The sequence below is a fragment of the Corvus kubaryi genome, unplaced genomic scaffold (genome assembly GCF_017639235.1).
Source record: "Corvus kubaryi isolate FWS band 111438036 unplaced genomic scaffold, C.kubaryi_AGA036_p1.0 62820, whole genome shotgun sequence".
Lineage (NCBI taxonomy): Eukaryota > Metazoa > Chordata > Aves > Passeriformes > Corvidae > Corvus > Corvus kubaryi.
The window spans coordinates 33,955-45,523 of NW_024581486.1; the positions used below are offsets into that span (position 1 = coordinate 33,955).

Consider the following 11,569-nt stretch of genomic DNA (forward strand, 5'->3'; position numbering starts at 1 on the left):
CCCGACGCGCTTCCGCCCGCGCCGCCCGCAGCGCCACCGCGCGGCGCGGAGGCCCCGCGCCCCCCCCGCAGCCCGCTCGTCCCGTGCCTCAGTTTCCCCCGCGCCCGGGCACCGGGACGGGGCGCTGCGCGCCGGGAGCGGGCACAGGCGAGGGGGGACATCCCGGCAGGGACGCGGGAGCAGCCGCAGCCCCCGCGGACGGGGATTCGTGCCCCGGGGGCCGGCTGCCTGCAGAGGGCAGCGTGCGGCTGGCCGGGCCGGGCCGGGCCGCTCCCCGCCGCGAACCGGGCGGCGGAGCGGGGAGCGCGGCGCTGCCCTGCGTCACGGGAGGCTGGCGGCCGGCTCCGCCACCCCTTCGGCAACGGGACCGGCCCCGGCAGCGGCACCGGCAGCGGCACCGGCACTGGCCCCGTCATATCCAGTGGCAACGGGACCAGCCCCGACACAGACACGGGCACCACCACCGGCGCCGCCTCCGTCCTGCGTGAGATTTACGGATTTCAGGGAAAAACCAAACCCCACCAACCACCGGGAAAGTCGGCCCGGAAAGGAATTGCAAAATCCCGGGATCACCGGGAGGTTGGGCAGGGTTCGGGGTCGTTCTCGGCGCTCTCCCAGCGCCCACCGACGGGAAATTTAGAGTGTTTTATCCACAGGAGCCCCGAGAAAAATCGCTTTGGATTTATTTCCTCGTTGGCAGCCAGAGGTTTTCCTCCCGGAGAGTGAAACCTCAGGATCAGCCTCCCAGAGAGAGAAACTCTGCGTGGACATGGCAGAGCCCGGCTCTTGGGCCGGCCGGGATTCGCATCCCGGAGGAGCCAGGGAAACGCCACTCGCTTGACTGGGAATCTTGTTTTTATCCAGGGAATGTCGTTTTTAAACGGGGAATGTTCTTTTTAACCGGGGCGCCGGGATCGGGGGGGGTCACTTGGACATAGGGACCTTGGCTTCACCTCGTAAAGGATTTCTTCTCCACCTTTTTTTTTTTTTTTATTTTGCTGGGAAACCGGCCAAGCCATTTCCCACAGCGCGTGGTGGTGATCCCGGAGCCGCGCGAGCCCGCGGTATTGCCGGGGGGGGGGTTGTTTTGGCTGGGGGGATTGCGTTCCGCTGGCTCCCCCCCTCTTCCCGAGCCGGGACCGGCCATGGCGTTGAAAGCCAGAGCGCTTTACAACTTCCAGAGCGAAAACAAAGAGGAGATCAGCATCCAGGAGAACGAGGAGCTCGTCATCTTCAGCGAGAACTCCCTGGACGGGTGGTTACAGGGCCAAAACAGCCGTGGGGAGACTGGCCTCTTCCCTGCTTCCTACGTCGAGATCCTCCGCTCCCGGTCGGGCTCCAACTACACGGACTATTCCAGCAGCCCGGTCGGCTCCCCTGGGCACGATTCCTCCTTGTACTCAGCATCCCCCAACCCTGGCATCTCCTACCAGGGCAGTTTTGAGGATGATGATGATGATGATTGGGATGACTGGGACGATGCGTGCACGGTGGTGGAGGAGCCCCGGGGCTCACCGGGCACCAATGGGCACCCCTCGCCCAGCCTGCAGTACCCGGCGGCCTATGGCCACCACCAGCACGCCGGTTACAGGCCCAAGCCGGTGCTGGAGAGGCAGGACAGCATGAGCTCCTCCAAGAGGGGCAGCGTGGTGGGGAGAAACCTCAACCGCTTCTCCTGCTTCGTCCGCTCTGGGGTGGAAGCCTTCATCCTGGGTGACGTGCCCCTGATGTCCAAGATTGCCGAGACCTACTGCATCGAGATGGGCTCCAGAGGCCCGCAGTGGAGGGCCAACCCCCACCCATTCATCTGCTCCGTGGAGGACCCCACCAAGCAAACCAAGTTCAAGGGCATCAAGAGCTACATCTCCTACAAGCTGACCCCCAGCAACATCAACTCGCCCGTGTACCGGCGGTACAAGCACTTTGACTGGCTCTACAACCGCCTGCTGCACAAGTTCACGGTGATCTCGGTGCCCCACCTGCCCGAGAAGCAGGCCACTGGCCGCTTCGAGGAGGACTTCATCGAGAAGCGCAAGCGGCGGCTGATCCTCTGGATGGACCACATGACCAGCCACCCTGTCCTCTCCCAGTACGAGGGCTTCCAGCACTTCCTCTGCTGCCGCGACGAGAAGCAGTGGAAGCTGGGAAAACGCCGGGCGGAGAAGGACGAGATGGTGGGTGCCAGCTTCCTCCTCACCATCCAGATTCCCACAGAGCACCAGGACCTGCAGGATGTGGAGGACCGCGTGGATGCCTTCAAGGCCTTCAGCAAGAAGATGGATGACAGCGTCCTGCAGCTGACCAATGTGGCGTCGGAGCTGGTGCGCAAGCACGTGGGGGGCTTCCGGAAGGAGTTCCAGAAGCTGGGCAATGCCTTCCAAGCCATCAGCCACTCCTTCCACATGGACCCTCCCTACAGCTTGGATGCCCTCAACAACGCCATCTCCCACACAGGCAAGACATACGAGACTGTGGGGGAAATGTTCGCTGAGCAGCCCAAGAACGACCTGTTCCTCATGCTGGACACTCTCTCCTTGTACCAAGGGCTCCTCTCCAACTTCCCAGACATCATCCACCTGCAGAAAGGTAAGGAGGCGTTCCTCACCCCAGGAATGGCCCCATGTGAGTGGGAGCGGTGTGGCAAGGGGGTGTGGATGCAGAGCAGAAATCCTCTGTTGGGCCATGAAGAGAATGGGGAATGAGGATGGGAATGAGGATGGGAGCCACTGCCTACGCCTCTTAGGGAGGCAGTGTGGTCCCCGCTGGCATAGCCCTCCAGTCACCCCAGCCTGGGAGAGTCTGCTAGGGCTGTTGAGTCCAGAGTCTGCCCCATAACTGCTGCTGATGGGGGGGTCAGCACGGATGTCACTTCCCCCAGACCATGAGCAAGAGCCAGCACTGCTGCTGTTGGCTCTGGGGTGACCTGCCTGGCACCTCTTGTGCATCCCCACCCACTGCCACTTGTCCCTCCTCATCCTCCCTTCCTGCCAAGGCAGTGGATGGGTGGCCAGCGGGGATGCCGGAGCTTGCTCCCCCAAGGCTGGGACATGGCTGGACATGGCCTTGGGTGGGTCAGAGGGGCTGAGGAGTCTGTGCAGGGCAGTGGATGGGGCACACACTGAACCTCTGGGGACAATCAGGGTCACACTTTTCAGGAGTATGTCCCTGCACCTCCAAGCCCAGCAGAGGGGGGTTAGCACCCCCAGGGCATCAGAGCTCCCCATGTCCCATTCGTCCTGGTTCCCTGGGTTTGGTGGAATCAGAGGGGGTGAGAAGTGTCTGCTGTGCTCTCCCTAGGGCAGGCAGCAGGCAGCGAGGGCTCGGTGTCCCTTTGCACCCAGGCAGCCACCGGTATGGGAGCGGGGCCAAAGTCCACACACTCCTCCCAGCCCAGCTGCCTGCAGCAGGGAGGGGGCACCCACACCAGTGTCCCCAGAGTTTGGAGGACAGGTTTTCCCCAGGGTGAAGCCAGGGCACTCTGTGTCCGAGCATCCAGAGATGTCTGTGCATCACTCCACATCCCTGGGGGAGGCTGGGAAGGCAAAGGGGGCAGGGAGCATTCAATCCTGCCCGGGCAGCTTCCTTGCCTTTCCTCTGAGTGTTGTTTACCCATGGAGAGGGGCTGGATCCCGTCCGGAAGCGAGGCCGCGTGGGCAGAGCGGAAGGCAGGATTTGGCCTCCAAACTTTGCTTCTTCCTTCTCCTCCTGCTCCCCTCTGGGAGCAGGGCTGGCACAGCAGGAGCTCTGTAACCCCGGGTCCGGTGCTCCCGGCAAGGGGCAGGGAGAAGGGACAAAAGCCCAGTGCGGGCCGGATTCTGTTTTTAGTTTTTTAGCCTCTGTGCTAATGAGGGGGAGGAATGCAGCGCTGGAGCCAGGCAGGATTCTTTTGAAACCGAGCTGTAAAAAAACATGGAAGGAGAGGGAAAAACTCGTGTCAGAGCATCAGCTGCCTCTGGGAGTGGGAGATGCTTTCCCAGCTGAGCTCCAGACAGCACCACATGCCCTTGTCACATACTGGTTCACTGCTTCCTGGGCTGGGGTCTCCCAGGACTGCTCCTGACCCCCATTCATGGAATTGCATGGGATATTTCGAGGGCAGGCATGGCTGGAGTACTTGACTGTGCTAACACTGCCCCACATCAGTTTTGCACGCCAAGCCTTGAGTCACAGCACTCCAGGAGCTCAGACCCCCAAAGCCAGCTATACATGAGGCCAACTGCCCTGGGATGGGGTGGAAAAAGAGCTGAGTATGCCAGAGTCCAGAGGGAAAACGCTCCTGGTCTTTGCCTGCCTGGAGGAAAGGAATGGGTTTGATGGGCAGGGGGAGATGCAGGCAGACCCCTCCCTTACATGGGGCAGGTCTGTGCCTCTGCTTTGGGGCCCGGCCGGTGCCCTGGCATGGGGGGCAATGGGACCAAGCAGGGCTGCCCAGGGAAGGGGGTCCGAGGGTCGCACAGAACCTCTGACCCTGCTCCCTGCCTCGCCAGGCGCCTTCGCCAAGGTGAAGGAGAGCCAGCGGATGAGCGACGAGGGCAGGATGGACCAGGAAGAGGCGGACGGGATCCGCAAGCGCTGCCGCGTGGTGGGCTTCGCCCTGCAGGCCGAGATGAACCACTTCCACGAGCGGCGCGTGGCCGACTTCAAGAGGATGATGCAGTCCTACCTGAGGCAGCAGATCGTCTTCTACCAGCGCGTCAGCCAGCAGCTGGAGAAGACGCTGCGCATGTACGACAACCTCTAGTGCCTCCGCCCGCTCTGCCCGCAGCCCCCCAGGCCTCCTCTGGCTGGGATGGGCTGAGAATGGACGGGAACTCATCACGCTAGTGACCAAATGACTTTGGGCTTTCTTCCCCCTTCCCAGGCTGGCAGGGAAGGGCTCGCCCGTGGGCTGGCCGTGCCACCTCTTTCTTTTCCCGGGGATTTCCCACCCTGCCACGGGTCTGGCGGGAGCGTGGGGGGTCACAAGAGGGACAGACGTGGAGGTAACGGCGCTGGGGTCACTGCCCAGTGATTTTTAGCTTTCTGAAAACCCACTCTCCTGGAGCAGGGGTGGGTGCATCCCAGCCCGCTGGGAGAAGAAGTCCAAGCGGTCGACATTTTGCACACTAAAAGCTTTTCTGATGGAGAAAAAAGAGAAGAAAAGAGATCTTTATTTGGAAGAGATTTTTTTGTTTGTTTGTCACGAGATATTTTCAATATTTTCCATTTTTCTGCAGCATTTTTACCAATCAGTTTTTAACTAGATGCACGGAGGCAAAGAGAAATCTCTTTCTCAAGTATGGCTGCTGACTGGGAAAGGGAGAAAAAAGGAAAAAAAGGGAAAAAAAATAGCCCCACAGCCTTTTCAATAAAATCGTTGGTAGAAAAAACACCCACCTCCTTCCCAGAGATGTCTGTGGAAAACAGAGCTGCTCCAGGATCCCGGGAAAGGCTCTGCCTAAGCATCCCCTGGCTTCCAGCCAGCTTTGAACATCCCTGTGCCGTGGGGGGGAATGACCCCAGGAGGGGTTCCCACAGCAACCACCCTCCTGCTCTCTCAACAACCCTCCAAGGGGCAAATCCTGCCCCACTCTGCGCTGGCCGGGACAGTGTGCCGCTGCCTGGGAGACAGCAGGGCTGGCACGGGGACCTTGTTTTTGAAGGGAAATGGCTGGGATAAATCACAGCGAGGAAAGTTAGGGCCGCCTTGGCCTGGCTCCAAGGATAAAATTAGCCCCGGCATGCAGGCCAGCGGGGTATTGTTAAACTAACAGCGACGCTGGGAATGCTGCGGGCTGCGCTCCATCCTCCCGGAGCCCTCCCCGGCCCCAGCCTGCAGGGATGAGCACTCTGAGGTACAGCCTGGCACACAGCCTCCATCCAGGCAGGATGTGCTTCCTCCTGCATCCCACAGCCAGGGCAGGCCCCTTCACCATGGCCCCATCCCACCCTGGGTCCATCCCACACCAGTTCCATCCTAGCCCAGCCTCATCCCACCCTCACCGCATCCTGCCTTGGCTCCATCCTACCCCGTTCCCACCATGCTCTGGTAGCATCCCACCCCAATCCCATCCCACCCCAGTCCCATCCCAACTTCATTCTACCACAGCTCCATTCTAGCCTGGCCACATCCCACCCTGGCCCCGTTCCACTCTAGTCCCATCCTACCCAGGCTGCATCCTTACATGGCACCATCCCAATCCATTCCCATCCCACTCTGGCCCCATCCTATCCCAACCCCACCCTACTGCAGCTCCATCCTACCTTGGCCACATTCTTCCTTGGCCCCATCTCACCCTGATCCCATCCTGCCCCAGCCCCATCCCACCCCAGCCTCATCCCACCCTGACCCCATCCTTCCTTGGCACCATCTCACCCCATTCCCTCCTCAGGCCAGTCCCATCCCACCCTGACCCCATCCCAGCTCAGCTGCCGTGGGATTGATGTCTAACTCTGTGCTAATCCTGCAGGAGTGAGGGGTCTCTGGTCCCACTGGCCATGCTCTGGATGACCACGGTGGCCTTGGCCCCACATTGTCCCTTCCCCCAGCCCCACTCCCTCGGGAGCACAATGGGCACCAGGATTGAGCCTGCCACCGCCGTCCCCGGGCAGGCAGCCAGCCTCTGGCGCCGCAAGCAGCCTCCAGAGCTGAGCCAACATCCCAGCTCCCCTGGACCTGGCTGGGCAAGGGGATCCCCTGCCTGGGGTGCCCTGCGGCAGCTCGGTCCCTGGGATGTCCTGAAGACAGCGTGTGCAGCTGGAGCAGGGAGATGTCCCAGCGCCCCAGGAGTTCATCCTCTGCTCTGGTGTCGTGGCATGGGGACAGGGATGGGCTAGGGTCCTTCCCTGCTTCATGTGCCCCTTCAGAAGGCTGTGCCTCAGCTTCCCCAAAGGTGGCCCTGTGCTCTCTGTGGTCCTTCAGCACTCACAAAGGTCTCCCTGCTCCACCATGCACCCCTTCTGTACCCTCATGTCTGGACCACACTCCCAGGACACAGCAAATCCATTGGCTAGAACCTGTATCCCATTAGCATTCCTGCCTTTACCCTCTGCCACCTGGCAGCAGGCAGCTGGGCCTTCCCTGCCCACGGGTGGGCATTTCTGGTCTGCCTTGGCAAGATGGGGGGGCTGAACATCCTGCTGCTGCCCCCCACACCTCCAGCAGCATCCTGCAAATGTGCCAAGGTTTGGAGGCTGGAACCGGCTCTGAGCATTTCGGTGGCTGTCCCAGGGGGCAGGATGATGGTGGGGAGGAGTCGGGGGGGTACACATTCCTCCACACGCCCCAGTAGTGTCTGTCACTGCCTTTGTTATCTGTGCAGGATGATGGTGGGGAGGAGTCTGGGGGTACACAGTCCTCCACATGCCCCAGTAGTGTCTGTCACTGCCTTTGCTATCTGTGACACAGGCTGTTCCCTGCTCCCACAAGAGAAAAAAATCAGGGCTGAGAGGAAACACCGGGAACATGGAGCAGATCTGTTTCCTCCTCCCACTTCCCAAGGCTGATCTGGCGTGGGAAAGCCAAGGTCGATGTGCTGTGTGAGTCCTGCCACTGACAGCAGGGTTGGGAGGTGGCAGTGGCAGTGGTGGCTGGAGCATCCTCCCTGGAGAGCACTGCAGCCAGCACCGGAGAGCCTGTGACTGCCTCCGTTCCTGCGTCTGGCTTCCCGGAGCTCTTGTCTTGTTTCTTCTCTCTGGGCCTCCCTCCACCATGGGAAGAAAACCTGGCATCCTTGTTCTGAGCTCTGGGAGACCAGGGTTTGTGTGTGGGCCATCAGTCTGTAGGGACAAGCTGCATCCAACCCCTGTGCATGTATCCTGAGCCCAGCAAGATGCTTCAGGGTGGGCAGGATCAGCTGGGGTTCCACGGGGAGCAGCCAAACAGCTGGAGGGTGAAGGATGGGAATGCTGGGACAAGCAGAGCTGCTGATCAGAGCCTTGTCAACCACATGGATACACCCCCCCAGTGCTCAATAATTCGGGATCAGCCACCAAAGGAGCGCAGTGACCCAACCCAGCTCCTCCCATGGAAGGGGGAGCGCAGGGTGCAGCTGCTGGCGGGGCGGCTGGGCAGGATGGGGCTTGCTGTGCATGCCACGCTGCCAGCACACGCTGGCAAGGCAGGGCGAGAGGCACAGCTGCCAACGGGGAGCAGGGAGCACTCCTGGGGGAGTGGGGAGAAGTCCTGCCTGCCCATTAGGGTCAGCAGCAACTCTGGGGATGGAGCCAAGTGGAGTTTCGCTGCCACCCCCCCCCATGTCAGGAGGTGGATGAGTGTGTGCCCGTGTAGAGGAGTGATTCTGGGCGGATGCAGGTGGGAGGACACAGGCATGGATCAGGGCAGAGGGAGACAGCTCAGCCTGCCAGCTCCAATCTTTTAATTGCTGTGCTTCTCAAATATTTCCGAAGCATGACCCTGAGTCGGCTCCTCCAGGCAAAGATACGAGCACCAGCTGGTTCCCTTGGCTGTGGCTATAAATGCTCCCTCCTGCTCCCAGCCCAGGGCAATAATGGGGGATCAGTGGTGTCTGTTTTAGGGAATAAGCTGGGAATCAGCTTTAATGGGGGTACATCAGCCTTCCAGGTTCCCCCTGCTAGCCATAGCCAGTGTGATGCTCAGATCAGACCCTGTCTCGGCTCGCCATGCCAGCCCGGATTCCCTCTCTCCGGTCCCCGGGAAGCTGCTGAGCACGGGGAGATAGGTCCTGCACTGCCGGGGAGCTGTGTCTCTGGGTGTGTTGTTTGTGCAGGAGGGGTGGAGAGCCCAGGCCCTGGGATGTGGTTATCCCTCCGTCATTGTCTGTCTGCCTTGGAGTTGCTGGGTGTGGAAACAGAGGTCAGGCTCAATTTGTCTGAAATTTAAATCGCAGCTGGGCTGAGGAGCCATGGCAGGCATGGGGGATGCTTTCTGTGTCCAGGTCCTCACCACTCCATACTTTCCCTAGGACCCGGGAACCTCCTCTGGCCCTGCAGTGTAAATCCATGTGCTTTATCTCACATGGGCAAGGTGGTGGGAGAGATGCCAGGTTCCCGAGGCCAGCACTATCCCTGGGTGGGTTTGTTTGAGGTGCTCCCAGGGTGATGTTCCAGCTCTTCCCCCGGGCTCCGTCCCGTCCTGCCGGGCTTGCTGCCAGCTGAGCCTGTTCTGCAGGCTGTGGGCATGACTGGCCTGAATCAGACAGGCACGTAGCAGGGAGGGAGGGCTCCCAGCATCCCGGGGCACTGGGCTTGGCTTGGAGCCGAGTGGAGGTACTGAGCCTCGTCACACTATGCAGCTGTCAGCCTCGGGTCTAGCCCTGAGTTTTCCACACAGGACAGCTCCTAGGAGGACCTGACCCCCCTTCGGCTGCCTTGGTGCCCTCCTGCCCTCCCAGGAGACTGCTCCGCATCACCTGCCATCAGGCAGCGTGACCCGTGCCCCCTGAGGGGACCCCGGGATGCTGCTCCTGGTGAAGTCCAGAGCATCTCCTGGGGCTGGTGAGAGCTGCCAGAGAGGTTTTGGGATTGGGACAGAGAAGCAGGAGCCTGGGACCATGCCTCCCCAAAACAGAGTGGGGCTGCCCGCCTGAGCTCAGGGGGTTCCTGTGCTCACTCCCAGAAGTGGGGCAGTGCTGTTCCAAGGTCCTGCAGCTGTTGTGGTCCAGAGCAGTGGGGGATTCTGGAGGAATGTGATGCTTACGTGGGTCCCAGTCTCCTGTGCTGGCCTGAAGCCGGGCTGGGAATAAAATCCCACGTTTGTTGAACGCCTGCATTTGCAGGGCTAAAGCTTGCCAGGGGAGTTTCAAAGCCAAAGGATCCAACCTGCCCTGGGTGGATTCTTTGTTTGCATTCGAATGGGTGCCTGGAAACTAGTTCATGTCACCGGAGCTGTGTCCATCCCTACCTGTGAGCCCCAGTGCCTCCAGCTCCTGATGAAACCTGACCTGAGACCACGTCGCTGGTGTTATTAACCCAGGAGAGGTGTTGGATCCAGCCCGTCACGGGTGGGGTGGCTGTGGGGTTATGGTCCCCTTCCTTCTTCCCAAGACGCTCTCCGAGGACTCTGGGGACAGGCTGGGAGAGCTGGGGGTGTTCACCTGGAGAAGAGAAGGTTCTGGGGAAATCTTAGAACCCCTTCCAATGCCCAAAGGGGCTCCAGGAGAGCTGGAGAGGGACTTCAGACAAGGGCCTGGAGTGACAGGCCAGGGGGGGAATGGGCTTCCCACTGCCAGAGGGCAGGGATAGATGGGATATTGGGAAAAAACTCTTCCCTGTGAGGCTGGGGAGGCCCTGGCACAGGTTGCCCAGAGAAGCTGTGGCTGCCCCATCCCTGGAAGTGTCAAAGGCCAGGTTGAATGAGGCTTAGAGCAACCTGGGCTAGTGGAAGGTGTCCCTGCCCTTGGCAGGAGGGTGGAACAAAATGACCTTTAAGGTCCCTTCCAACCCAAACCATTCCATGGCCTTCCCTGAACCTCTGCTAGCTTTATAGTCAGCTTGGCAGGGAGGGGTGCCAGGGAAGCCAAAGGGCCTGGCCAGGAAGCTTCTGAGCTTGCTTGGGCTGTGGTTTGTATTTCATGTCCAGGCAGGAGCCCACCTGGACCCTCAGCCCTTCCTCAGGTGGGTGGGTGGCAGTGGCAGCATTGAAGCTGCATCTGATCCTGCAAACCCTGAATAACCCAATCCTTCAGTTTTGAGGATTTAAACCCTGCCAGCAGAGCTTGGCCCCAGAGAGCCGCCGTCCGCGCTGCCGTTTTCCAGGTTACTGCCTGTCCTCCCCTGACCTCAGGAAGTGGATGTTTCCCAGCAGCGGGAATACAACCACAAGCCTTAAAAATAACCTGGTTCGCTTTCAGTGTTCCTTACAAAATAGGCCACGTTCCTTCTGTTTAATCCCTGGGCACAAGGCGAGAATTACTGGGAAGGAAAACACAGCGATGCTTCCAAGGCGGCCTTCAGTGGATGGTGGTGGATGCAGTCCCCATCCCTCACTGGGGGTATGTAATTAGTGAAGATAATAAATGTGTGTGCTTGAATGAGATGGGGGAGGTGCAGAGCTGTGATCTGGAGAGGGAGTCACTGGCAGAAGTTGTCCCAACCTTTTGGGAGCAGCATGGCCCTGGCAATCTCCCAGCTATGGCGTGGGCAGCATGGTCACCCTGACCCCATTTCACAGAGCGGAGAGGGTGTGATTTGCCTCTGAGCAGAAGGAAACCCTATTTTTCCCTCTAGATGAGGCAGGAGGAGGGTTTTGGAGGTGGGGAGCAGACATCCATCAGCCGCCCCTTTGGGCCAAGCAGGTTCGGAGGTGCCAGGTTTCCACTGTGCCCTGTCCTGTGGGGCTGGGGGACATGGGGTGCCTGCCTTCACCCTGATGGCTCTGGGTGCCCATGGGATGTGCCAGCACCAGCTGAAGCAGGGCAGGTGTGATTTGCTGCTCAGCAAAGTTTGGCACCATAAACCCAGCCAGGAAATCTGCTGGCATGATCCAGGCAAACATCCCAGCTCTGCTGCAGCCTTGGAGTGGGACCACACAGGGTCCTTGTTTGGTGGATTTTATCTGGGGTGAGAGGGGTGCAAGTGGTCCCCCGTGGTGGCTGGGGGCTCATGTGAG

General features: G+C 60.2%; 1 protein-coding gene across 1 annotated transcript; it reads left to right on the forward strand.

Moving 5' to 3' along the window:
• The first annotated feature begins 318 nt into the window (after positions 1 to 318).
• Positions 319 to 5,371, forward strand: LOC121672577 (sorting nexin-33-like). Its single transcript, XM_042045272.1, has 2 exons — positions 319 to 2,586; positions 4,488 to 5,371. The coding sequence occupies exons 1-2, from the start codon at positions 1,146 to 1,148 to the stop codon at positions 4,739 to 4,741; spliced, it is 1,695 nt and encodes a 564-aa protein (XP_041901206.1). The 5' UTR covers positions 319 to 1,145; the 3' UTR covers positions 4,742 to 5,371.
• The last annotated feature ends 6,198 nt before the right edge of the window (positions 5,372 to 11,569 follow it).